Source organism: Kogia breviceps, chromosome 7 (genome assembly GCF_026419965.1).
Source record: "Kogia breviceps isolate mKogBre1 chromosome 7, mKogBre1 haplotype 1, whole genome shotgun sequence".
Classification (NCBI taxonomy): domain Eukaryota; kingdom Metazoa; phylum Chordata; class Mammalia; order Artiodactyla; family Physeteridae; genus Kogia; species Kogia breviceps.
The window spans coordinates 47,530,419-47,556,483 of record NC_081316.1 but is presented as its reverse complement, the minus strand read 5'-3'; the positions used below and the strand labels follow the sequence as shown (position 1 = coordinate 47,556,483).

Here is a 26,065-nt window from a genome sequence, read left to right as displayed (position 1 = left end):
AGAGAACTAAATGAGATACCACGGGTAGCACGCTTCATCCAGGCCCAGGCATGAAGGAAATGCTCGTTCATGGATAGCTGTTGTTAAAAGAGACAAAAGAAGGGCCCCCTTTTTTGCTTTTTTGGGTGTTCTAGAAAAGAGCTGTAAGATTTTAAATATGAATATTATTGTAACACGAGTATGAAGTTAAAGGGATTTGAAATATTTGGCTGGATGATTTCTTACTAGTTTAAGATTCACTGATCAGAGACATTATTGGACCTTTCAGCCTAAGACATACTTGGATCACTTAGATGGCACAATTATCTTATTTTTACCAGTTGTCATTAATTAGGAGTAATTAAATTGACAAAACCAGTGGCAGGAGGAACCGTTCCCTTTGGCCCGTGGTTTTCAGTCAGGCATCTGACTGCAGTGCTTTGCAGTCTGCACTGCTTTGCAGTCTCCCTCTGTCCCGCCCCTCACTCTACCCACTCGACTGGACTTCCCAAGGACAGGGTGTGTGTCTTCTTCATCTTTGTGCCCTGTTGCCCAGCACGGTTGTGACTCTGAACGGAGCTGAATCCCAGGCAGGGTCTCATAAAAGCGGTGAGCTCTAATGCAAACGTGAAGGGGACTTCAGCCCGAGCCTCGCTGTCCAGGAGGGCCAGTCTCCGTTTCAAGGATTTACTGAGTCCCCATTTACTGTAAAATACTTGAAATAGCTGCTATATGGGTGAGAAATAGAAATAAAACTTTAACTCAGACTGAGAAAGGAGAAGTGAGTATGAAAGATTACAAGCATAGAAATACTAACCATTATGGTAATATCAGTATCCACATGTCAGTAGGTTAAACCTGTAGATGTGCAGTAGTGTTCGTATTCAGAGCATGCCACATAGCTTGGAATTCAGTGTCATTAGTAGAAGAGGTGGGGAATTTGGATTTGGGGGTTTTATTTTGTTTTCCTTAGATACTATCTTAGTTCTAGCAATTTAGGGAGAGAATTGGCCAGGATTTAGGAGAGGGCAAGGGGTGAAGGAGTCTGTGGAGAGATATTTTTTAGTGTGGCACCCTTGGACCCCTCCCCACGAGGTCTGGCATCATTCCCTGTGTGCATCCTGTGTTGCCAGGGACACCACGATGATCAACCACTCGAGGAACGGCAGCTATGGCGAGAGCTCGCTGGAGGCCCACATCTGGCAGGAGGAGGAGGAGGTGATGCAGGCCACCAGGAGATGTCAGGACATGGAGTACACGTAAGGGACAGCTGTGCGCGGCCACCAGGCTCCACTCTGGGCGCTTACCTCAAGACCCCAGCGGGGCCGCCAGCCTGATGTTTGCACTCACACTGCAGCCCTTTCCTGTTCTGAACAGCTTCAAGCTTGAGTTCTCCCTCACACCCTGCCCCAGAGAGAAGGGAAAGAGTCTACTCAGCAACGGGCCTGGAGCCTGAAGTCTCCCGGGGCTAATTTCACGTCAGATGCAGGTTTTAAGATAGAGGCTAATAACAAGAATTTAGATGCCCGTGTGTTTTCTGGGTGTCTGTCTCTACAACATTCTAGACATTACCAGCTGGACAGGGGAAACATCATATTCCAAAGCCTCAGAGATTTTGAGCCAGGATTTATATATTCCAGCCAGAAATAAAGAACTTATATAGCTAATGCATTCTTCTCATGGACTAAACAAGACATCCAGCAGGCTTGGTGACATAATGGAGCTAGCCTGCCACTCTCCCCAGCCCTCCCCACGGAGCCCTGGGAAGCTGAGCTTCTCATTTTGCAGATGTGAAAATAGGACTGAGTGGCTGAGTCGTTGGTAAGCTCAGCAAGTTACTATTTGGGTTGTGAAAAGAACTCATGTGTTTTCTGATTCTCATCTTTGACCTTCAGGGAGGAAAACATCATCTTCTCACAGAAAACCTGTCCGTCTATTTTTTGTTTCCTCAGAAAATAGGGAAATGATCTCTCCTGAGCAGCCCACCCTGTGTGAGCCTTGAGTTTGTGTGCTTTCCTACTGCTTATCCATGCCTCCTGCTGCCACGGTCCTAGACACAGTTCAGTCCAGGAGGTCCCTGCTGGGTGGCCATGGTCACTCAAACTGTGTGTCCTTGGGGTCCCAGCACATCCCAGAGTCTCCTGAGGGGCCAGAGAAGGTGCACCCTTTTCAGCTACTACAAAAGATCCGTCTTCTACAATTTGGAGATTGTAACTGAAGACTTATACTGCGCTTAACTCTCTGTCCTTCAATTATAATTAAAGTCCCCGGGCATCCTGAGAGAAATGTTCATGTTATTCTAGCCAAATGGCTTTTGATCATGACTGTTTTGTTTTGTACACAGTATTAAAAATCTCCATGCCAAAATCATAGAGAAGGATGCCATGATTAAGGTCCTCCAGCAGCGATCCCGTAAAGACGCCGGGAAGACGGACTCCTCCAGCCTGCGGCCCGCTCGCTCTGTCCCGTCCATCGCTGCAGCCACTGGGACTCACTCCCGCCAGACCTCGCTCACCAGCAGCCAGTTAGCCGAGGAGAGGAAGGAGGAGAAGACCTGGAAGGGGAGCATAGGTGAGCCCCGCCCCTCCTCAGGCTAGCCCCTCCCCTCCCCAGGTGAGCCCCGCCCCCTCAGGCAAGTCCCGCCCCTCCTGAGGTGAGGCTCTGAAGAGAAGGAGCCACACAAACATTGAGAGGCACCTCATCTGGCCAAAGGAGTTCAGACACCCTTGTGAAAGCAGAAATATTGAGTACTCACGAGTCTCAGTTTACTCATGATAATCAATCACACTTTGGTGGTGGAAGCAAAGACCACCCCACCAGAGTTGCTGTTAACCACAGGTTGATTCACATCATAATTATCATCATTATTGTTGAAAGCAGAGGTGACCCTTAATTGTACAATGTTCTAATGGGAAAACCCCAGAGACCTCAGGCCTCTGAGTTTGTCTCTGCCCCAGACCAGCGGTAAAACTGCTCCACCTCTTGCTTCTGTGTCTTGCAGAGCAGGGTGGAGTCTGGAGGTGTCTGCCCTGCTGTACCCCATGGGGTCATGGCAAGGGCAAAATGAGATAATGGAGAGAAAGCGCTTGGGAAGCAGGGCTCTCGAGTGCAGAATTCTGGTGGCGGTGGTTTTGTTGGATTGTTGTTACACAGGCAGAATGTTGAGGAGAGTTCTGCAAACGTGGTCTCAGCCATGAACACGTTTCCTGGGGTGACGGGGGCTGGCTGGGTCTGGAGAGAAGCGGCAGAGCCACCCGGCTCGCAGGCAGCGCTCCTTGACACGCATCCTCCGCTCTTGTCCCCGGCACTCCGCAACCCCAGGGGCCTGGCCCTTCTTTGATGCATTTCCCCGGCTCAGAATGTGTTTTGTTTATCTAAGGAGCCGAGAGCCTGTTTTTCTCAAAACAGAACCCCAGAGGAGCCTGGCTGCTTCGTGCCAAAGGGGATAAGAGCTTCCAGAACAAACGTGACAGACTTGGGGTGATCAAAGGCACCCAGCCACAATCTCTGTTTGAAGTTCCCCCATGGGTTACTTCTGCAGCCCCTGCCCTCCAAGGAAGTGCACTTCAAAGAGGACGTGTGTGGACAGCATCTGGGATCTTCAAAGACCCTCCCAAGGACACTTAACTCCCCACCCCAGTTAGAGAGCCTTGGAAGCGGTGCCCAGGCAGCCTGGTATGGGAGTCTGAATGTGCTCAGCTCCCATAGAAACCTCCCTGGCAGAGGCCATTCTTCCATAGCACCCTGAGAATAGTAGTATCCTATCATTTGTCATGTTATATTAGAACCAATTTACTTGACAGCTCCTCCCCCGCCCCAGACTAGGTGTTTGGGTTTTGTTTTTAAAGAATGGCATTGAAAAAGCTGTCCTTCCACGCCCACAGGGTTGCTGCTGGGGAAGGAGCCCCACGAACACGCATCCACCCCTGTGCTGCCCACGCCGCCTGCCACAGCGCTATCTCCTGCGGCCCTTGTCACCTCGGCCAGCAGCGCCCACGCAAAGACAGGCAGCAAGGACAGCAGCACACAGACAGACAAGAGCGCCGAGCTCTTCTGGCCCAGTGTGGCCTCCCTGCCCACGCGCGGCCGGCTGAGCGGAACCCCTTCCAACAGCCCGGTCCTGAAGCACCCAGCGGCCAAGGGCACGGCAGAGAAGCTGGGTATGAGGTCCCTGCCTCCTCTCACGCTCCGGGGATCCTCAGGGCTCCGTGGCCTGAGAGGGGGAGGCTTTTGCTGAGCTGGGGAGGGAGCAGGGCTACCAATCACCTCTCACTTTACGGGTTATCTTATGATTATGGTTACCCTAATGCACTTAGGCTCTGTATGCCCTTTATTATTCTGGAATTAAAATGTGTGTAGAGACTCCTAACTTATTACCATTTAAAGGAGTCCACAAGTTGCATCTGTCCTTTTAGGGTATGCTTTGTAACTAGCCCTTCCCCAGAAGGTGTGCAAACAGACCCTCCAGGGGATGTTAGGGAATTAGTTCCCCCCACCCCCCGCCCCCAGTATGTTCGGGAGCCGGTACCAGGCACCAGGTCCATCAAGAGCATCAGGTACAAAGACATTGCCTTCAGGGTGTTAACTCGTCAAGGATTCGGGGTGGAGAGCTCCTCCTGATTGAAGGAGAAGGTAGATTTAAAATAGGTGAACTGGCCCAGTACTCAGGCCAGTTCTAAGGAGTTGCTGTCAAATATTTAGGAGAAAACAGCTTAGGAGGAGCTTGGCGATGAGTCCAGAAGTATCCATGGAAAGAATAGACTTGGCTTTGGACTGTTCGTTGTCATGGGGTGAGGAGGAGGTGGGAGCTACTGGACATAAATGAACTGTTTCCTCCAAAGGGGTTCCCTGTGTTCATCCTCCAAAATAGACAAGTAAACACAATGTTATTTTCGGAGGTTTAATTCTTGGGATGCTCTTTTGGAAGGAAGGCAAGGAACATGTGAGAAGGACCTGGCTCGTGGCGTGCACTTGATAGTTTAGAGGAGAGGAGGAGAGTGGGGCTGAGGGCTCCGCGCAAAGTCCCGATGCCACTTTCACCCACTCAGACCTCTCCCATCACGTCCTAGTTTGTTCTTCGTGTCCGTATCCCAGGGCCAGTCATTTAGCTTTGGTCCACCGTGGGCTGGGCACTACGGCCTTAACCTGCGTGCACCGATGGTGAGGGGTGGTACTTAAATGGTTCTGTTTTAGAGAGGGCTGGGAAGGCTGTGCTCCTCCAGGGGAACAGGCTGCTAACGTGTCCCTTCTGTTTGGCAGAGAATTCTCCTGGCCATGGGAAGTCACCTGACCACAAAGGTCGCGTCAGCAGCTTGCTCCACAAGCCCGAGTTCCCTGACGGGGAGATGATGGAAGTTCTCATCTAACACCGGCATCCCTGTTGAATTTTGCAACAGAACATTGACAAGCAAGGAACGTGGCAAAGAGAAAGAAAGATCAAGAAGGTTGTGGATGGGAGATCAGGAATGATTTGAACTGATCAGATTTTCAGATTAACGAGACCACTTTTTATAAATATTAAAAACAAAACAAAACAGAAACAGGAGACCTACATGACTGAAAATGAAGAGGATGTTGTGGATTTTTACTGCATAGGGTGGAAGAGAGAAGATGCATGTAGGTTTGGAAACAAAGAAGAAATAGGAAATGGAATTTTTCTGTTGTACAGAAAATGTTGTCTCTTGGGGAGGGTCTGTGTACACCCATTCTCTGGTTATAAACAGATAAACCTGAGCATGGATCTTCCTTGAAATACGCCCATTCTCCTTGCCTCTGAGCTTGTTTTGTTTGAGAAGAACCTCCTAGAAATCTCGGAGAGTCCGTCTTGATATAACGTAATATTACCTGTGCCCTCCATGGGGTGTCCTGTGAATGTGTGTGGGTGTGGCAGGGAGGAGAAATGTCCAGGGTGATGGGGAATGTCAAAGGCCATCTTCACCTCATTACCTGCTTGCTTTGGACTTCTTAGCTTTTCTGGATTGAGCAGTATTTTCTAAACAGGATGTGGGAGCTTTCTGGTCTTGGTGCTTATCCTCCCTCACTTCTCTGAGTTCACCTCTGTCTCTGCTTCATACTCTTTAATTTTACCCTTTTTTCCTTCTTTTTTTTTTTTTTTTTTTCCTCTTGCAACAAGCCATGACAGAATTCCTTTTGTTATGGGGTCTATCAGAGCAGTAACTGAACGTTCATCATTCATCGTGACCAGTGGGACAAAGCCGTAGGGCAGGTCCCCTGGCTGCTTCCTCCACCTTTGAGGAGTTGGGCTGCGGTGGTTGATCCCATTCTGACCATGAACTAGGTAAGCTCCGACTAGGCAGAAGATCCACGAGGACTGTGAGGTCCTGCATTAAGCTCCCAGCCCCGACTTTTTTCTCTCTCACATCAGCTCTTGCTTGGAGTTTGGTATCTCCACCTCATTGCTCTGTTGAGGTAGGACTTTCAGGACTGCACTCCGGGAAACGAGTGACACTTGAGTTGGTGGCATCCAGCATCTCCCCAGGCACGTTGTCCCTCTTTCTACTGTTTGTGGCCACCACTCTGCCTGCCCCTCGCATCCCTCTGGGCATTGTCGGTGAGCACGTAGACTCTGTGACTGTCAGCACCTGTGTGTCAGCACATCAGTTCTGCCCTGCCAGGAACTCGCTTTGTAACCTAACAGGCCAGTATCTATACAGTGTGGTCAGGTTTTTCAAGACTTCAGTTGGGAGCAACTTGTCCAAAGTTAAGACGGAAACACCAGGTCAAAGAGCCAGGAGCGAGTGAGCTCGTGGGCCTCATCCCTGTGCTGTAAGGTTTCCCATCTGACTCCTCGGATATCGGCTTTCTTTACAAATCTAGAAGGTGCTGGATCAGAAGAGAGAAGCTAGTCAGACCGTCAGATGCTCATGCAGGGTCCTGATAGTTTTCTCCCTGCAGGGTAGCTGGATCTGTGTTTTCCCAGGTCCCTTTCCTCATGCTTACTTAAGGAAAGAAAAAAAAAAAAAAAAAAAAAGCCCCGGGTCTGAGGCTTTTTCAAGTCCCACCCAAATGAAGCCCTGAAGACATCATCACTTAGGAAATTTTGCTTGGGTGGCTCATTTTAGAGTTGATCTTTGGAGTGTAACCTGGGTGAAGCCTCCCCAAATTGAGGTGGTGGAAGGATGACAGAGGTGTGAGCTGGAGAGGGAGAGGTGGGGAAGGAAACCAATGGCTTTGCCCAGGGGCCCTCTGAGCTACCCTAGTGGTCAGGAGAGTAAGCAGAACAGATACTGCTCAAGCCCTGCTCTGCGGTAGGCGCTGTGCATCAAAGCCTGTTGCCTCCTGCAGTCCCACGTTAAGCATCGCTGAGGACTGTGCAGCCTGGGAAACCAGAGCAGCCCTGGGTATGAGGAGGGAGCAGCGAGGCCCCATGGCTGGTGTGGGGGCCAGGTGAGTATGGACACGCCAGGGCAGGGATGGGACGGAGGGACCCCCATCTCAGTCTCAGTTCCCTGTCACTTTTTACAGGTGATGAGGCTCAGTTGATGGCAACTAACTCTCTTAAGGACATTTTGACCCCTGATTAACGTGGGGGATGGAAAGAAAACGTCTAGAAATAAGAGGGCACGTCACCTCTGTCAGCCTCCATCATCTGTGTCTGGCCTACCCCAAACATGGGCTGTGTCCCCTAGAAACGGGTGAGAGTGACAGCCGCAGCCCAGTTTCCCGCAAAGCCTCGTCTTTATGCCGCAGCACATCTTGTTGGCAGCTCAGGCACAAGGCTCATTTGCTTTCCTTGGTCCCCTGCGTTGCCAGGCGTGTGAATTGTCAGAATGCAAACACAGACGTCACCATTTTCAGTTGTGCTGTAGTCTTTTAATCTTTTTTTCTTCTAACCTGCTAAGACTCCTCCATAAGAAAAAGGACCTATAATTTTGAAATGTCTTCTTGTATGGGCCCTGACACTTTTCATCTTCATAGCTCGAAGCCTTGCTTGCATTTAGGAGAAATGCAGATACTGAACTCCCACTGTGTGTTCTGGCAGTTGACAATATATGATCTCATTGGATTTTCAGAAAGTAATCCTAGCTCCATTTTTTTTTAGCGCCAATCGTGTGCAAACACTGGGGTAAGTCCCTTTTAATGAGTCCTCAGATCACATGGGAGCAGGGGCGAGTTTATCATCCTTATTTCACAGAGGAGGAAACTGGGGCTCAGGAGGTCAAGTCCCTTCCCCAGGAGAGGCTGGGATCTGAACCGAGGCTTTGGGAGAGGAGCTGTGCCTTTGACACAGGCTGGACTGCCTCTGACTTGGAGATGATAAGTGCCACAGCTTGACCCGCTCTTTCCCCTGTATGTGATGTGTGCCCTCGTAGACACACACACACACACACACACACACACACACACACACACACACACACACACACACACACACACACACACACACACCCCTTCCTGCCCCCTTGCCACCCCAGGAGCTAAGAAATGGGACTAAAGCCCAGGACTGCTAGAACTGTCCATAAACACAGGTATAGGTAGGGGTCTTTGTGTTCCGTTGTAAGCAGGACCACAAAGTCTGTTTAAAAAGCACTTATTTGCGAGTGGTCCAGAGGCCAGGCCTTCTCCAGAACTTTTCAGTGGTGTCTGATTCTGAACTCGCGGGCCCTGTCTCAGGGTGAAGGGTAAAGGCCTTGGCCTTGTGTGATGACGTGCTGGAGTGACTCCGCTTCTTCCTTCGGTGTGTCTCCTGGCAGTTTCTGCATGCTGCCCGGGGTACCGTATGCAGCAGGAGATGTTGCTGCTTTTTGGCACTAATTTCAGAGCGTGTGCAGAACCTTTCCTTAGCTTTTTCTTCTTAGCTTTTCTTCTGCTTCCCAGAGTTGGGAAGCCAGCCACAGTGTCATGCTAAGTCTGCTTGGAGCAGCCATGCAGGACAGGGCTGCCGCGTCCCTCCCAGGGCTTGGGTGGGAGGGCAGGGGGTGGAGGCATGTCTCTCTTCTTCGGCTCTGCAGAACTTGCTCTTTGGAACCTGTGTGTGCATTTGACTACACGGGACTTGGGTTGGATCGAGACAGTGCTCCCAATGGGTTGTGAACTGCTTCTCCTCTCCAAGTCTGACACAGCCTCGGTATACGCTTTATAAATGTTGGTTTTCTCTTCTTTTTTCTTGCTAATTAATCAGTGGGTTTAAAATGTCTTCATTCAACATGAGGATTGTTTAATGGGTTTGCCTCTGGTGTGTGGCTCCATGGGAGATGCGCAGAGTAATTAAGAAGTTACCAGAAGCTGATCAGCTGGGAGCATGGAAAAGTCAGCATTTCAGTAAATGGATTTCTTCTGGAACTATCAATAATGAGCAGTTTTTTTCTGTCCCTTTTAAGTAGTATCCCCTTTTCTCATATGGTAGTTTAATGGTATAAAGACGTGTATATGTCAGTGCATACATATGAGGTGTGGCTGTAAGGTTGTATGTCAAGTTTCTTTTCTTAATATCCAGAAGATCCAAGCGTTTCATCTCACCCCACGTTGCTTAAGAGGCGACCCTTTGCGAGACTCTGTGCTAATTACTGCCGTGCTTAGTAGAAACATTTTGCAGACGCCTCTGTTAGAATGGATTTGGGGGCCTGGCATGTTCCTCTGATTGTCCTTAGAGATGAGAAATCATCATCCTTGAAGGCAGGTTTAAGTTTGGAAATAGTCCCAAGTCGTTCACTCAGCTGGATAAATGAAGATGGGTGATTAAGGTAAGTCATATCCTTTTAGCTTTTTTTTTTTTTAAAGAAGTCCTTAAGATGTTCCCAGGGGATGAGTCTTTGGACCCTCAGAGGCTTTCAGAGTGACCAGTTCAAAGGAGGACAGTAATCGTTAGTACGTGAACCTTCCAGAGGGTTCGTTTTTAAAAACCTGCTCTCTTGCCACGCCTTGTTATGTGTTCACGTCTCTGCGCACACGCGGGTGTAAGTGCACATTCATGAGTTGCCGCCTCCAGTAGGAATTCCGTAAAACCCTGTTAGACTTAAGTGCATGTTATTGTCATGTTAGGCCGAGACTGAGGTGTTTCTTTGTCACGAAACTTCGCTTCCTCACAGAATTAAAATATTGTTTTTTCAATATAATGAAGTACATATACAGTATTTTCTTGTATCAGCTCCTGAAGTTTTGGTGCCCAGTGGTGTGTTTACATGTGGTTTGCCTAAGATTCCGTTCACATAGAGACACCTGTAAGTATTTATTACAAACCGGAATGTAAGCAAATTGATCCATAGTGCTTTTCTTTGAATTAAGGTGTTTTCCCCTTTTGCGGAGGGGGAGGGGAGGCTCCTTCTCCGCATGAGGCGCATGCAGAATCTGGGACATTCTGTGAGGCTGGGCAGGCAGTGCACCCACCTCAGCCAAAGCCCGGGTGCTGCCACACTTCCCGCCAGCTGTGTGTGCCATCGCCCTGCTTGGTGGCGTGTGCTGTGTTCCCTCCAGCAGACTCCGATGTAAGATTCTGGCATCTTCGTATTGCTAGTCTGTATTGAAGCAGAGGTGGAGGATACGGAGCTGCACGGCCGGATGGGTCTGTGTCCAGAGCGGGGAAATCCAAGAAGACGGCATGTCCCTCACAGCAAATATTGATACTGTTGGTCAGCCAAAGATTTTCCTATTCTTTGCTGCTTAAACTTGTGCCTTAATATTGTATATAATAAATGGATAAAATGGCTCTCTCCCTCACGCTTGCTCTTTTCTGTCCCAAGGAACTTACACACCAGGTGCTCAATAAATGTTGGTTGAATTTCATTTCATTTTACTGCTGGAAGCAGCCTCACTTGCTGTTTTGCTTGCAGAGGCAAGAGGCATCCCGTATGCTCCCCTTCCTCCCCCCAGCCCCTGTGGGTCTCACGCTATTGATCCCGAGGAGGAAATGAGTCATCCAAACCCCTGGAACTTGCCGTCCACCCTGCCACCCACCCCTCCAGACAAATACAGAAGGAGGAAACCCGGGGGCGTGGGCCCAGGAGACAGTGGCCACTTTGATCACATCTGAGTGTCCTCTTTGGGCGTTCCTGGGTTCAGGGCCTGCCAGTGACCACCGTCACTCAGGAAGTTACCCAAGCAGCCTGGGCCCTGAGTCTGAGCTGGAGTCGGAAACGTCTCTGCGCCCCATGATGGATGTGGCAGATGATGTCGCTGCCTTCTTAGTGTCTTGGGGTCACAGGAAATGTGGGGGGCTTTGGTAGAAAGAAGTTACATGGTAAAGTGGTGAAATTCAGGTGGGAGACACAGTGGCTGAAGCAACAGAAAGGGACAAATTCCATGAGAGTCCCCGAGTGAAGGGTCCCCCCCCCCACGCCCAAAGGGGACAGTGACCTGGGAACACTACTGGGGAGGATGAGGTGCCCTCTGTTTGTTTTCTAGTTGTGTCTCTTTGTGCAGAAGCCTATCGCTCCCGCCCCTGACCCAAGCATGGGTAGAGCGTCCTAAATGTGAGCGTAGGGAGAACAGGGATGCAACTCTTGTCCTCCAGTGACGGCCGGTGTGGTTTACACGCATTACCATCTTCAGTCCTCACAACAACCTGGGCATCCCCATTTTAAAGCCAAGGAAACTGAGGCTCAAACAGCCTTGGGCAAGTAACACGCAAACGATGGCAGGATCTGAACCCAGATCTACCTGACCAGGAGCCCGTGCACTTGCAGTGAAAGGTGGGTAGGGGCTGGGAGCTTGGGTTCTGACCTGTCCTGCCTTCTACCCAAAGGAATTCTCTGCAGGGACCCCCAGATCCCTACACGCGTGCAGATGTGACTCGTGAGAGTAAAGGGCAAACTTGGCAGTTCCCCAGCCTCCACCTCCCGGGACTACTCCGGAAAGACAGCTGGAGGCCCCGCATGCCTCAGGGCTCAGATGAGGACCCTTCCGAGCTGACATCCACCTCTGCCATTTCGCTGTCCTGACTCCATGCTTGCCACTCGTGGGAGGTGCCCAGGCCTCTGTCCTGGATCCTGGGCCGGCCGGGGCCTCTGAACTGCGGGGGATGGGAGCAATGCCTTTTAGATTGCCTGGGCTCATCGTAATCACGAGTCACACCCCAGATGAAAACTAAATCAGGAGTTCTGAAATTCCTTTCTTAAAATATACAAAGCTCGGTGATGAAATAAAAGGAGCTTTAGGTCTTTAAAGAATGTTGCCGTTTTCCTGTTTCTGTGGCCCTTTTATCAGGCACAGCCATGTCTGCAATGTGCTTCCTTTACCTGCCCTGTTCCTGGCAGGCAGACATTCTCTCTTAGCGAGTCTGTCTCCCTCAAAACTCTCCCCTGATGCAGCCCAGAAGGAGACCCTTCCCACGTGGTGTGGATTTCTATCAAGGGGTAACTCTTCCCAAGTGTCTGATGTGAAAACAGAGAATACAGGGCTCACAGACTGTGTAGCTGGGTAATTTGAAGTAAAATAATGTGAATCTTAGTCCTGGTGTTGGAAACATACTACGGAACTTTACATCCTGATTGGTTTCAGCCCTCTGGCTGTTTGAGGGAGGGAGGACCCAACATTTATTGAGTTGGCTTTGGAATATTGCTTCACCTTAACAACCTCCAAGGTAGGTGAAGGCACCTTCACCCCTGAGTTTCAGATGAGGAAGTAGGCTCAGGAGAAGTGTAGTGCACGTCGGGCTGCACGTCCAGCCCAGGCCGGCTTGTTTTAAGTCCCCATCCTTCTCTCCTGTACTGCATCGTGGCCTTTGACTTTAGTGGATTTTATTTTTAATGGTTTGTTTGCTTGTTTTTGGTTTTAATCGTTATAAACAGAATTGGCAGGCAAGTGGCTAGTTGAAACATAAAAACACTTTATAGAGAACATTGGTAGGCAAATGGCTCTTTTCAGAAATGTATTTCCAGCAGAAGGCCTGTGTAGATGGACAGGCTTGATCCAAGCCTCTGGTCTCTTTGCAAGATGAGGACTTAATGTAGAGCGACTTGACTGTGTACCGACGCAGGTACACTTGGGGGGCAGCACCAGGGAGAAGGAACCCAAGGTAGATGTGGTCGCAGGGCCCGCTTTCGGGCTGGGGTCCCACTCTTGTTTTTCCTCAGGCACCACCTGAGCCCACAGAACTGCAGTCCAGAGATGCTGAGGGTAAAACGGAAGTGCCTTTTTTTCCGGTCAGATGAAGTCCTGGACTGTCCCTGACAGACCTCTCTGTGTGGGTTTCCCCAGACCTGGGGTCCAGACCTGGCGCCTTCTCTTCCACCTCTCTGCTCTGTTTGCTGTCCCATCCTCTCCGTCACCTCTGCTGGGCACCCAACTCATCTGGGCCGCTCCCTCCCGCCCCCTGCTGCTGGCTACTCACTCCACCTTCCCATGTTGTTTCTCTCCTTTCATTCTCTCCACCCTCACGGCCTTAGCTCCAGACCTCATCTCTCACTTGGACAATTTCGGGAGCCTCCCGCCTCACCGCTGCCACTGCATCTCTGACACGGACTCCAGAGAAACGAGGAATAACCGGCGTTTATTTATTGTCATTATGCACCCCACACTCCCGTGAGCCACTCCTACCTTAGGACATTGAATTCTTACGGTCACTCTGAGGCCGGCACTGTTATTAGATCCCCCATTTTCCTGGAGGAGAAACTAAGAGGCAGAGAACTTAAGTCTCTTGCCCCAGATTCTAGAGCTTGTGGATAGCAGGGCTGGGACCCAAACCTGGCAGACTGGCTCCAGGCCCCACTGTTCCCCTCAAGCTGTTAAAGTCTGATCACATCACCCCCTCGAGGGGAACCACAACAGAATTATTAGTTCCCAGTGGCCTTCAGAAGAGCGTCCAAACTGCTGATAAAGCCTTCATGCTCCATAATTCTCGGCCTCGGCCCAAGCCCCAGGCTGGTTTCCCGCCACCTCCCTCCCTCTCTGGCTGTCAAGTCACCCCGCCGCCACTTCCATGCCCCGAATCTGCTCTGTGCGTTTCCATTCCAGCCCTTGGCTCAGAGCCCCGCTCTCTGTCTGTCCAAGTCCTACTCATCCTTGAAAGTGGAGTTCCAATGTCTCTTCCGTGAGGGAGGTGATCCAGACCCCAAGGGTCAACATGCATTGGCCTTCCTCCATTAGCAGCTGAACCACCTCGAGAAAGTTGCTGAACTTCTCAGAACGTCTCACCTGTAAGATGACATGGGGGTGGTACCCTGTCTGTTTCTCCACTAATATGAATCGGGCCCTAGTACATTTCATGACACTCTATAGGGGCTCGAGCACATGTTGACCGAATGAGTAAACTCTGAAGATTTCATGGGGGAAGAGTTGGAAAGTGCCTGCCCGTGGTAGGCCCTCCACACAGGATGGCTCTGAGCATCGTGGCATCTCCCAGCCTCAGTCCACCTCCTGTTGCACTGAACTGCATCCAGGAGTGTCTGTCGTCAGCTCATCCATCTGGGGTAGGAACCCTGTCCTGTAGCCAGAGTAGATGCTCACAAAGATTTGAACCAAATGTGAATTCTCCCAAGCGGCTTGCATGTGTTCAGCGACTGTTTTCAGGGAAACCGGCAGAAGAAACCAGAGTAAAATCAAATTGAAAAATGATGCAAGTAATCCACGTTTGTTATAAAAACAACAATCCCATGATATGGAAGTGTACAAAATAGAAGCCACTCCCCGCTCTAAATCCCTGTATAAGTCACCACCGTGAACAGTTGTATACAACCAAATAGGTAGGTATACAGATGTGAGAATGAATATTAATTTTAAAATAAGACCATGCTATTTCACACGAAATTCTTTTTCACTCAATAATAGGTCACAGGCAGATTTCTCTATCAGCATATATAGGTCTATCTTCTTATCTTTGGTGACTGCATAGTGTTCCTTTGTATGAAAGAGGGGAGTTGATTGAAGTCCATGCTCCGTTGCTGTCCCCACCCCCCAGCTTCCCTACAGCATTTTCCCAGCATTTAAGGGAGAGCTAACTGCTAAGAAAGAGGCCAAAACTTACAATTTGTGTCAGACTTGGCCAAAAGCTGTCCCCAAGTTCCTCCAGAGCGTTGTAACATTTCCATTGGCCTGTCCAAGCACGATGACATTGGGACCCCAAGGACTTGACAGTGCCACGGCCCCAGCTGATGGTTCAGGCCCAGCCTAGCTTGGCCTGGCCTGTTTCTATCCGGAAAACCTGCCAGCTCTGACTGGCTCATTTTCCATCCAATGTCCTAGCCTTTGGCCCAGAGAAGGACACATTTTCCTGGCCGTATCCAGCTCAACACGAGCCCAGTCTGACTTTGTCCAGTGATGTTCATTATGTTGATCCCTGTCTTGTCCCCGGCATTTTCATTTTGCAGAGTGTCTATCAGATTTTTACAAATATTTAGCTTTAGGAATAGCCTGTAAACAGAAGCCCAGTTCACAATTCACTTATCATGTTATTACTGAAAATTCATTACGTGCGCAGCACATGTCAGATCCTGGGAGTGGGGGAAGCCAGGAGGTACAGATTGCTCTGGCAATTCCAGCCCTGAAGGAAGAGGAGGGGAGACTGAAGTGAACTGACCAAATACTGTGAACCAAGCATTTTACATCAGTCACTGCATTGGGTCTTCGGGACAGCAAGTACAGGCAGATTCGGAGAGGTTCAGCAGATGACCCAAGGTCCACCCTTACCCAGGTAAGTGGCCAGGTGGCATATGAGCCTAGGTTTGGGTGCATAAAAGTCAAGATATTCCCATTATAACATGCAGCCTCTGCATTTAAGTCTAATTGAGGTCCCGGGTACAGGAAACAAGTTGCTCCTTGCTCATCTTTGTTGGGGCAGGTACACCAGCTCCCTGGACAGATCTGTTAAGACCCCACCACACTCAGCAATTGGGAATCAAGCATTTGGCTGATGGTACTCAGCCATGTGCTGCCGTCCCCAGCCGCGGTGAGGCAGGTGTATGGGAAGAACAGAGGTTCCACCAACGTTTGCATGTGGCAGTCTCAGAGTCGGGACCCAGTGAAAGAACCCAGGCTGAATCTTTTCGCCTTTCTTTTTTTTGGGGGGAGCGGTGTTAAGTTTTTTTAATTTAATTTTTATTTTATGTTGGAGTATAGTTGATTCACGGTGTTGTGTTTGTTTCAGGTGTACAGCTAAGTAATTCAGTTATACACATGCATATATCCAGTCTTCTTCAGATTCTTTCTTTTCTCCCTTCTGCCGTCTCTAAGAGCTCCACAGCCACCAGCAGGGCCCATCGGCTGTCCTGTCCCAGCCTTTCCAGAAGAGCCACGGAGAGGGGATCTGCAAAGGAGCCAGTGATGTTCCCTGCCCTCCTCTCTCGCTGGTCTATTTACTTTCTCAATCCCATTTCACCTGGAAGGGAGGAAGTTGGAGGCAATAACCATAAGCAGTATCTTTATTTATTTAAAAAAATTGGCGGGTGGGGGGCTTCCCTGGTGGCACAGTGGTTGAGAGTCCTCCTGCCGATGCAGGGGACATGGGTTCGTTCCCCAGTCCGGGAAGATCCCACATGCCGCGGAGCAGCTGGGCCCGTGAGCCATGGCCGCTGAGCCTGCGCTTCCGGAGCCTGTGCTCTGCGAGGGGAGAGGCCCGCGTAAAAAAAAAAAAAAAAAAATTGGGGGGGAATTCCCTGGCAGTCCAGTGGTTGGGACTCTGTGCTTTCATTGCCAAAGTTCTGGGTTCGAGCCCTGGTCAGGGAGCTAAAATCCCACAAGCAGTGCAGTACAGCCAAAATAATAATAATAATTTTAAAATTAGATGTCAATAGTTTATATCTTTTTTAATTTTTATTTTATTATTATTATTTTTTTTGCGTTATGCGGGTCTCTCACCATTGTGGCCTCTCCCACTGCGGAGCACAGGCTCCGGACGCGCAGGCCCAGCAGCCATGGCTCACGGGCCCAGCCGCTCCGCGGCATGTGGGATCCTCCCAGACCGGGGCATGAACCCGTGTCCTCTGCATCGGCAGGCAGACTCCCAACCACTGCGCCACCAGGGAAGCCCCTAGTTTATATCTTGAAAAATAAAAAATCTCTTTCCCACTGTCATGTCACTGCTCCCCTTTTCTACAGAATTCACAGACTCAGGCTTGGGCACACGTCACAACTGTCCAGGAACGTGCAACTGACGGCATACATCAGTAATAAATAGACGTAATCAACGGAAAAGGCAGAGCTAGCCACTGCTCAAGTCGTCTGTGCCTCTCAGTCAAGACCATCACCATGATCTGGAGAGGAGCGCATTTTGTTCAGGCTTCTGGTAACAAAAAAACACCGCCACCCACATTTGCTTTCTGTAGAGTAACACCAGGCAGCCAATGAGTGGCTGATAAATGTGAAATCTCTACTTAGTAACATCCCCAACCTGTGCAAAATGCGTTTCTTCTAAAGAACCTAAGTGTGTCTTTTACTGCTATTTAGTTATATGCTATTAGCACTACCTAGGGATGGCTATGTGATTCCTTGTTACACAGCCGAGAGAATGAGAACAGAGAACTGGGGCACCTTCCCAAGGTCATGGTGAAGTGCCAGCAGGGCCAGATTAGAGCTGGGCTCCCCTGCAGCCCTTTTAGAGCTTTTGGGGCAGAGGCATCCCGCTGTGCTGATGCTGTGTGGGCATCGGGTCTTTTTAGAGCCCTGCCCCCTTTCCTGCCTGGGGATCAGTAAACCAAGAAGTGATGGGTGTGATGTGAATCGGTCAGGCCATCACCTGAGAAGAGCTTCACATCTAACTCATATGTCTAAGGAGCCAAGAGATATCATAACGGCATCATTCCTGGCTCAGAGGTTGGGATTTCTCCCAGTGTCAGAGCCAGGCAGGTAGGGCCCAGGACTGTGGGATCACAGCAAACAATGCTTGAGGACTCTTCCTTTGACAGCCTCAAAACCTATGACTTTATAGCAGTGCTGAGATGAGAATGACCACAGCAGCAAGATGGCAGATGAAAACAGACAAGGGCCTCTCCCAGCGATAACAGAGTTGATGGCAGATGCAGGGCCCCTTTGCATTTGAGGAACAGGATTGGAGAGACACCTCCCATCACAGTCTGGTAGGGACCACCTGTAGCAGCTGATTCTTCAGGATTCTCAGTATGTGGAGGATGTATAAAGCAACCCAAATAACTCGTGATTCACCCTGAGAAACATGCTTAATGGGAACACACACACATTAGTTCAACAAACCTTTATTGTGTTAGATGAAAGATGCAAAGATAAATAAGATGCTGTACCTACCTTCCGTGCCCCACACCCCCAAGCTCGTAGTCTGGGTGAAAAGACCAGAGGGGACCACAGTACCGTGTATAGTAAATGTCAAACTCATGGGTTGTACAGGTTGTTCTGTTGGTCTAAAGAAGTGGGCAAATAGGCAGGCGACGTGTGAGTTGAACGTGGATGAGTGAGAAAAAGGAGACAGTGCTGAGGTCAGAGGGCAGAGGGGACAGTGGGCACAGAGGCAGAGCGTGCCCAGGAAACCACGGCTCTGGTCTGCAGGGGCGGGTGGGGATGAGTCTGGGTGGCCCTCTAGGCCCGTGAGCTGCCGTGCCAAAGATTCTGGCCCTTGTCCTGTGGCCATAGATGTTGGGAGTGGGCAAAAGTATATTTAGTCAGGACTGTGATCCAGTAGATGCTGTTTTATAGAAAGATAACCAAGGGTACTGAGTCCACACTATGAGGAAGGGACAATAATGACATTGGGTGTTTCCATTTCTATGGCCGTGTCACAATTACTCCCAAAGTTAGCAGCAGAAAACAACCATTTATTTTGCTCAAAACTGCACTTTGGGCAGGGCTTGGGGTGGGGGGGTGGTATTTCATCTCTGCTTGGCTCAGCTGAGGTGGCTCAAAAGCATGGAAGCTACAAGAGTGGGGAGTCCCGGGGCATCTCCCTCCGTGGTTTCTCCCAGGGTCTCTCCAGTGTGGCAGCTTCAGGGTGGTTGGACGTCTTATGTGGTAGCTCAGGGTGTCAAAGGCATATATATATATATGGAGAGAGAGAGAGAGAGAGAGAGGGAGGCAGCGTGCCCAGCAGAAGACATATTGCCTTTTTTTGTTTGTTTTTTTTTTTGTGTGTGTGGTACGCGGGCCTCTCACTGCTGTGGCCTCTCCCATTGCGGAGCACAGGCTCCAGACGCACAGGCTCAGCAGCCATGGCTCACGGGCCCAGCCGCTCCGCGGCACGTGGGATCTTCCCGGACCGGGGCACGAACCCGTGTCCCCTGCATCGGCAGGCGGACTCCCAACCACTGCGCCACCAGGGAAGCCTGACATATTGCCTTTTAAGACCTGGCCTCAGATGTCACGCAGCATCACTCTGCCACGTCTATTCAAGGCATTTACAAGGACCTGCCAGGGTTCAAGGGCAGGTGGGAGGGGGCAAGCAGGAAAGACTTTATCTCTTCAAGTGTTTGAAATGGCAAGGTTCTAGAAGAGCACAAGGGACTAGGGATATTACTATTGCAGTGACCATTTTGGAAAATGAAATCTGTCACACTAGGTACATGTCAGACCCAGTATCCTAAGTTAGACATACATTTTCTCATCTTACTCTCCCCTCTACCTATGAGGTAGGTATTATCCTGCCCACTTTATATATCAGGAAATTGAGCCTTGAAGATGTTAAGAGGTCTGCCCGAAATCACACACCAAGAAGTGATGGAGCTGGATTCTGTATGCAAGTGTAATGACCCCAAGGTCTCTTGCCTTCTCCCTGCTACAGCTTCAGGCGTGGGAAAGGCAGCGCCGAGACAGACTAATTCAAAGTCATTGTTCTACCCAGGAATGTTGTCACCACTAAGAAGGGCAGGTGATTTATGAGCTGAATAGGAAACTGAATCAACAGATCTGCAGACCAGTTGAATTTGTGTTGTGTCTGCACCATAGACGCCAGATGACAAGCATTTCCTGTGGTCGTCAGTGCAACTACCAAGCAGGCAGAGCTGACAGTTGCCACTTACCAAGTGCCAGGCCCTGTGCTAAGTACTTTCTGTGCATTAACTAATTTAATATTCACAATAACCCTATGGGACAGGTATTATCATTGCTGCTGTTGTTAGGCTTAAAGGCATTAATTAATGTTGCATAGAGAGGGCATCACCCCCAAGGGCCTCCCACCTCCCTGCCATGAATCCCTTCCCCATCCGGCAACATGATGTCATGAATAGATGAACCAATGGTCTCCCCTCTCAGGCTCACCACCAGCCATGGAGTGGTTAGGAAGGCCCCCCTCTGGAGTCAGACTGGTCAACTGGAAACCAGCTCCACCATTTACTAGCTGTGTGAGCCTGGGCCAGTCACTTAACCTCTCAGTGCCTCAGTGTCCTCATCTATAACATGAGGATACAGTCTGTTTCTCATAAAGATTCCCATCAGGAATATAAGACATGTCTGGACAGTACCCAGTGTATATCTAGGCCTGGAGAAAGCACACGATGGATGTCAGCTATTGTTCTTAGGAGGCTGGTGCCAAGGGCTCCTTGGGATTGACTTGTAGACGGTGAGTTCTTATGGTCCAGGGACATGCATTGTTTTCTTCAGAGGACCAGGGAGCAACTTGTTTTACTAGCCTTGTTGGGGTGAAGGTGGGGGTCAATCTGTCCGGCCAGGCGCAAGGGATAAGCCAACCAATGAGATGAGGTGGCGGTGGGGAGGGAGGAGTTTGCAGACACCGTGCTGCTTCATGGATGCTGCAAAGGGCAGAGAGCTGGTCCCAAAGCCAGGGTTGTAACTGATGCACTGAGTTAGGGCCCACGCAGCTGTTTCCCGTGATGGCGGGAGGCCCTGGATTTAGGCTCCTGTGCTTTGGGTTAACAGAGGAGCTACGGACGAGGAAGCAGGAGCCACCTATGATTGTTAGCATCTTACCACCTGTGACCTCCATTCTTAGGCAAACCCGCTTTTGCTTTCGAAGAGAAAGAAGAGACCTTTCTGGTTGTACACAGGGATGTACACAGTCCTCCCTTGCACTCTGCATCCCCCCGTATGCTGACTTTTTCAGCTTGAGCCAGGCTACAGTCCCTCCCTAGTGGTAGAGCTGGCATCTGGTGGACAGGCACCCCACATTTTGGAAGCACGGTTGAGAGAGAACATAGCGGAGAGGAGTGACCGGGAGCCTCTGGGCTGGGTTCCTGCACTAGGTTCCTGTCGTCCCAGCCCCAGAGCGCTCCTGTCCTTTTGGTGATTTGGTTAGGCGCCAAAACATCTCTCCTCTTGCCCAAACTGGCAACTAGTGTCCTTCTTGTCCCAAGTAAGGTAAGCACGGGAGGGCTGCTGGCTCAGCCCAGGCAGCTTGCTTCTCACGCCCACAATGAGGGTAGAGAATCCACAGCATGGCCTCCTTCCAAACATCTCAAAACCAGACCCCAGACCCCAGTGTGCTGTCACTGGAGACCCCTGTTGTCAGACCTCTCATGGTTCCAAATATGAGAACGTCTGCCCCTCTTTCTATAGTATCACCTCTGCAGGCTTCTTTGTCAGCTAAATCTGCCCTTTGTTCCTTTCATTTCCTTTCCTTTTTGAAAAACAAGAATCAACATTAAAGACTATAGATATGCCTTAGATTTTCACCTTCTTGACAGTAGCCATGGGCCTCCGGAGAGTCCCGAGATGAGGAATGATCCGTTCCGCCTCGCTGTGCATTTCAAGTGGGAGTTTTACAAAACTTCTGTTTATACACAGCTTTCAAAGAGCATGTCAATTTTGTGTTCTGAAAATCTCCATCCCTCCTTTTTCTCACCTCCTTTGAACTTGGCCAGCATCTCCCGCAGGAGATCTGAGTGTGGGCTTTCTGCCTTTCTGACGTTTGTTTGCTGGCTTGTTTTTACCTTTCATCTTTCCCTCAAGGATTCCAGGTGGCTAACAGCAAAGTACACACACACAGAATGGTTAATAAAATAAAAACCGGAGACCCTTGATGTTTGTGATTTCAAATTCCCAGTTTCAGCTCTTCTTTAATAATGCTGAAGATCGGTGACATAAGAGAATTTTGAAATCTCTTAAAAGTCGAGCCACTTGGCCTCAGACCTTTCCTAGGAGGCAGGACAGTCTGTGCACTTCACTCAATAAAGCGTTGCAGGCTCACCCCACTCTCTCCCCAGGGCCAGCAGCGCCATCTAGGACACAGCCAGAAGCAGGCCAGGGTGGCAGGCCTCCTGATGCAACTCATCTGCCTGCCTGACTCATGAGGCCCCAGCCAAGGCTGTGCTGATGCCAAAGGGGATGTTTGTGGGGAAGGGCAGGAGTGTCGATACATTTCAATGTGTTCTCCTGCCCCTAGTGTGTTTGATAGTCAGATGCAACTTCGAGAATTTCTATAAGCGCTGGAGAGGGTGTGGAGAAAAGGGAACCCTCTTACACTGTTGGTGGGAATGTAAATTGGTTCAGCCACTATGAAGAACAATATGGAGCATTCTTAAAAAACTAAAAATAGAATTACCATATGTTCCATCAACAGATGAATGGATCAAGAAGATGTGGTTTACACACGTGCGCACACACACACACACACACACACACACACACACACACAATGGAATATTATTCAGCTATAAAAAAGAATGAAATAATACCATTCTTAGCAACATGGATGGTCCTAGAGATTATCATGTTGAGTGAAGTAAAATATCATATGATATCACTTATATGTGGAATCTAAAAAATAATACAAATGAATTTATTTACAAGCAGAAACAGAGTCACAGACATAGAAAACAAATTTATGGTTACCAAAGGGGAAAGGTGGGGGGGAGGGATAAATTAGGAGTTTGAGATTGACAGATACACACCACTATATACAAAATTGATAAATATTAAGGATTCACTGTATAGCGCAAGGAACTATATTCAATACCTTGTAATAACCTATAATGAAAAATCATCTGAAAAAAAGTATATATATATTCCCTGAATTACTTTGTTGTACACCTGAAAGGAACACAATATTGTAAATCAACTATACTTCAATAAAAAAATTTAAAAATAAAGGAATTTCTAAGTGACAACTCTCCATAGTCCCTCCTTCCATACAGAAGGCTGCCAAAGCCTCCTGTTTGGGTCTGGGATTTTGCCCCACCTCCCAGGTAATAAGGTAGCCTGTTTCTGTTCCATGGAGGCTGGCAGAAGACATGACACTCCTGAGTCAGAGACAAAGGAATTTGTTATTCGTGACACAGAAAGCAGTGTGAGCACCAGGTAGGTATCCGTTTTCCATGCCCTCACATCACACAGGGTCATGCAGAGGGGCCCAGGTGCATGTTGTCCATGCAGTGGGTCTGCATCAAAGCCGGAGATCACTGAGCTTGAGGCAGCCACTGCTTTTATAGAGTGTGGTAAGCAAGCTTCCTCTTTGTCCAGAGGGAGACGTTATCCCATTCCTCAAGGTTGCTTGCTGCAAATACAACCCTGAAAAATGGTCTGGGTAAAGAACAGTGAGGGCCTTGCGTTCTTGGCATACCCAAGATAGATCATCCCTCTCCACAACTTTCCTGTTAAGAATTCGGGGTGGGATTTCCCCAGCTGCCCAGTCTCCTCAGGCTGCAACCAGGACGGCAGAGGGTTTCTTGGCTCTTGGGCCGTGACTTCCACATTCCCAGTCCAGCCTTTGGCTCCATGGCACTGACTGCTGACCAGACATACAATAGCAGTGATGGTGGCTGAACTTTGTGGAGCCCGTACTATACCTGGCACCGTGCCAAGCCCTCTGTATACGTTATTTCATTTAATCCTCACAACAACCTTTAAAAAAGTGTGACCCCCCCCCACCCACTATTGACAGATGAGGAAACCAAGGCTCAGAGAAGCTAAGGAATTTGCTGTCTGTCAGCCAGCTAGTAAGTGATAGAGGCCAGCTTTGGCCCACAGGACTGCTGCCTCCACAATCCATGCTTGTTATCTTCTCACTGGTGCTTCTATTCCTGTCCTGGGCAAGAAGGAATGGGCTTATTCTTTTTCTTTCTTTCTCCCTTCCTTCCTTCCTTCCTCTTTATTGCTATTATTATTATTAACAAATTCTTCTTCACTGAAGGGCATCTTCCTCTGACCTCCAGCCTCTATCCCTACCCAAAGGCCTGGCTGGGATTCAGCAGGTTCTTATAGACTTTGGAATTAGGCTGAGCAAAGGTACATAAAGGGGCCAACTGAGTCAGAGCAGCCCTCAAGGCTGATCTTCTGGGCTTCTGGAACCACCCATCATGGCTCTACCTCCTCACAGAGGAGTGACTGCAGCCATGCCAGGGCTGCTGAGAGCTCAAACGGCACCTTTAGCAAAGCAGAAAAAGGCACTCTCCCTCAAGACACTTGATTACCATTTGCTGGAGAACTATGATTATGCACATTCACATCTAGGGAGATGCCTAAGTTCAAGTCACCTCCTGCAATTGGCTAGTGACCAACCTATGCAACCATACTGGTCAGGCCGAGTCACACAGACCCGGTTCTACACCAGTTCTGCCATTTATCAGCCGAGTGATCTCAGGCAGGTCACTGGGCTCACTGAAGCTCAGTTTCTGATAGAATGTAGTGTTGCCCCCTTGTCTAACTTGTTCACAGGTTTGAAGAGGGAAATAAGGAAGAGCTGTTGCTTAAGACCCAGGGGAGAATTTTCTTCTTGGGATAAGATGGAAATATTAAAAATCAGAGACTGGGACCTAGTCCCAGAAGGACATGCAACCTTCCCTACCTCCCCATCCAGCCACAGGGGGGATAATGGGAATCCTTTTAAGTCCTTATGTGTTTTTTTTGTCCCAGTGAGAGAGGAATTGGGCTAGTAATTGAGGTTTGTCTTTTGTTTCCTCTGCTCCTACCTTTTCAGTGACCTATTCCTTCCACAAATCTTACCCCTTTCCCACCCTGCTCCTCTTCCCATTACTTTTCTATTCTTTCTTTCTCCTATTCAAGTCTACTTTCAAAAATTGATTGGTAAGTCTTAATGATTCTTTGGAAAGTTGCCTCTAAATAACTTTAGGCCAAAAACCCCCTCAAATCTAATCAGTGCATTTGGACCTCAGGGAAAGCTATTTGGGAGCCAATTCCTGCACATGACATGGAAATATCACCAAGAAGATGACCATCTGTTCCATCTTTGAAAAGCCTATAGTAAGGGAGACAACCTGGTGTCAGAGCTTGCTCCTCTGACAGTAGCCCCCTCTAGTGGTCCACCGTGGGAATGGCCCCCATTCTCGCTCTAGGATCTGGACTTGGAAGTTCTGCTAGTCCAGTGCTGGCTTCCGGCAGATGCCCAACGCTTTAAACAGTCACAGCAATAAGGTGAGACATTATTTGGGTTTTGTGGTCATCTTCTGATGTCTAGAGGGAAGATCTTCACTCTCTCCGATTATTCAAGAGCTCTGGTCTCTAGGTCAAGCTCAGTCATTAGCTGGGACAACTCTTAACCTCAGTTTCCTTATCTGTAAAATGAGATGAAAGATGCCGGGTGTCTGTCTCTCATAATACTGTTGTGGGGATCAAAAGAGGCAGTAAGGGACAAGGGAGGTGAAAGCTCTTTGAAAACTTCATCCATAAATGTCATGATGGTTCTGGTATGCTGTCCTAATAGAGGAGCCACTAGCCACATGTGACTATTTAAATTTAAATCGATTAAAATTAAACACAAATAAAAATTCAGTGCTTCAGTCACCCTGGCCACGTTTCAAGTGCTCGGTAGTCACGTGTGCCTAGTGGCTACCATATTACAGAGCACAGATCTAGAACATTTCTATCATCACAGAAAGTTCTGTTGGACAGCCCTGCAGCCTAGAGAATTGAAGAACAAGCTTTACATTCCCCAATTCTGTTCTGCCCTACAAGAAGAAAGCTCTCATGCGGCAGTTTGTAAGTCTAGGAAGACGCCTAGATCACAGTCACCTGGGGGGTACAACTCAATTTGGCATGGATTCATTCATTGTGTGTGTGTATGTGGGTGTGTCCCATACAAATACACACACACACACACACACACACACACAGAACCTGCTATGCGTCTGCCAAGCACTGTGCTAAGCTCATTGTCCTACCAGGAGGAGGGCCTGGGTTGCTGAAGCGTATTTCTGCATCAGGGTCTCTGGATAACACGCTATGAGCTGTGCAAGGACATTTCATTCGCATGTCAACCTCCTACCTCAGAGACACACAATTGAAGTAGCTCCTGTTGCCTCTGGGAAGACTTTCCTGCTCTCTC

At 49.2% G+C, this 26,065-nt stretch overlaps 1 protein-coding gene across 5 annotated transcripts in view; it reads left to right on the top strand.

Annotated features, from left to right (window-relative positions):
* The window catches only part of AMOTL1 (angiomotin like 1), a 170,126-nt gene extending 164,395 nt beyond the window's left edge, over positions 1 to 5,731 (top strand). For all 5 annotated transcript variants that reach the window (XM_067038265.1, XM_067038269.1, XM_067038268.1 and 2 more), the window contains 4 exons: positions 1,113 to 1,238; positions 2,324 to 2,550; positions 3,864 to 4,139; positions 5,239 to 5,731. In XM_067038265.1, the coding sequence (XP_066894366.1) occupies positions 1,113 to 1,238; positions 2,324 to 2,550; positions 3,864 to 4,139; positions 5,239 to 5,345 (736 nt within the window). In that variant the 3' untranslated portion in view covers positions 5,346 to 5,731. The remainder of the gene's footprint in view (positions 1 to 1,112; positions 1,239 to 2,323; positions 2,551 to 3,863; positions 4,140 to 5,238) is intronic.
* The last annotated feature ends 20,334 nt before the right edge of the window (positions 5,732 to 26,065 follow it).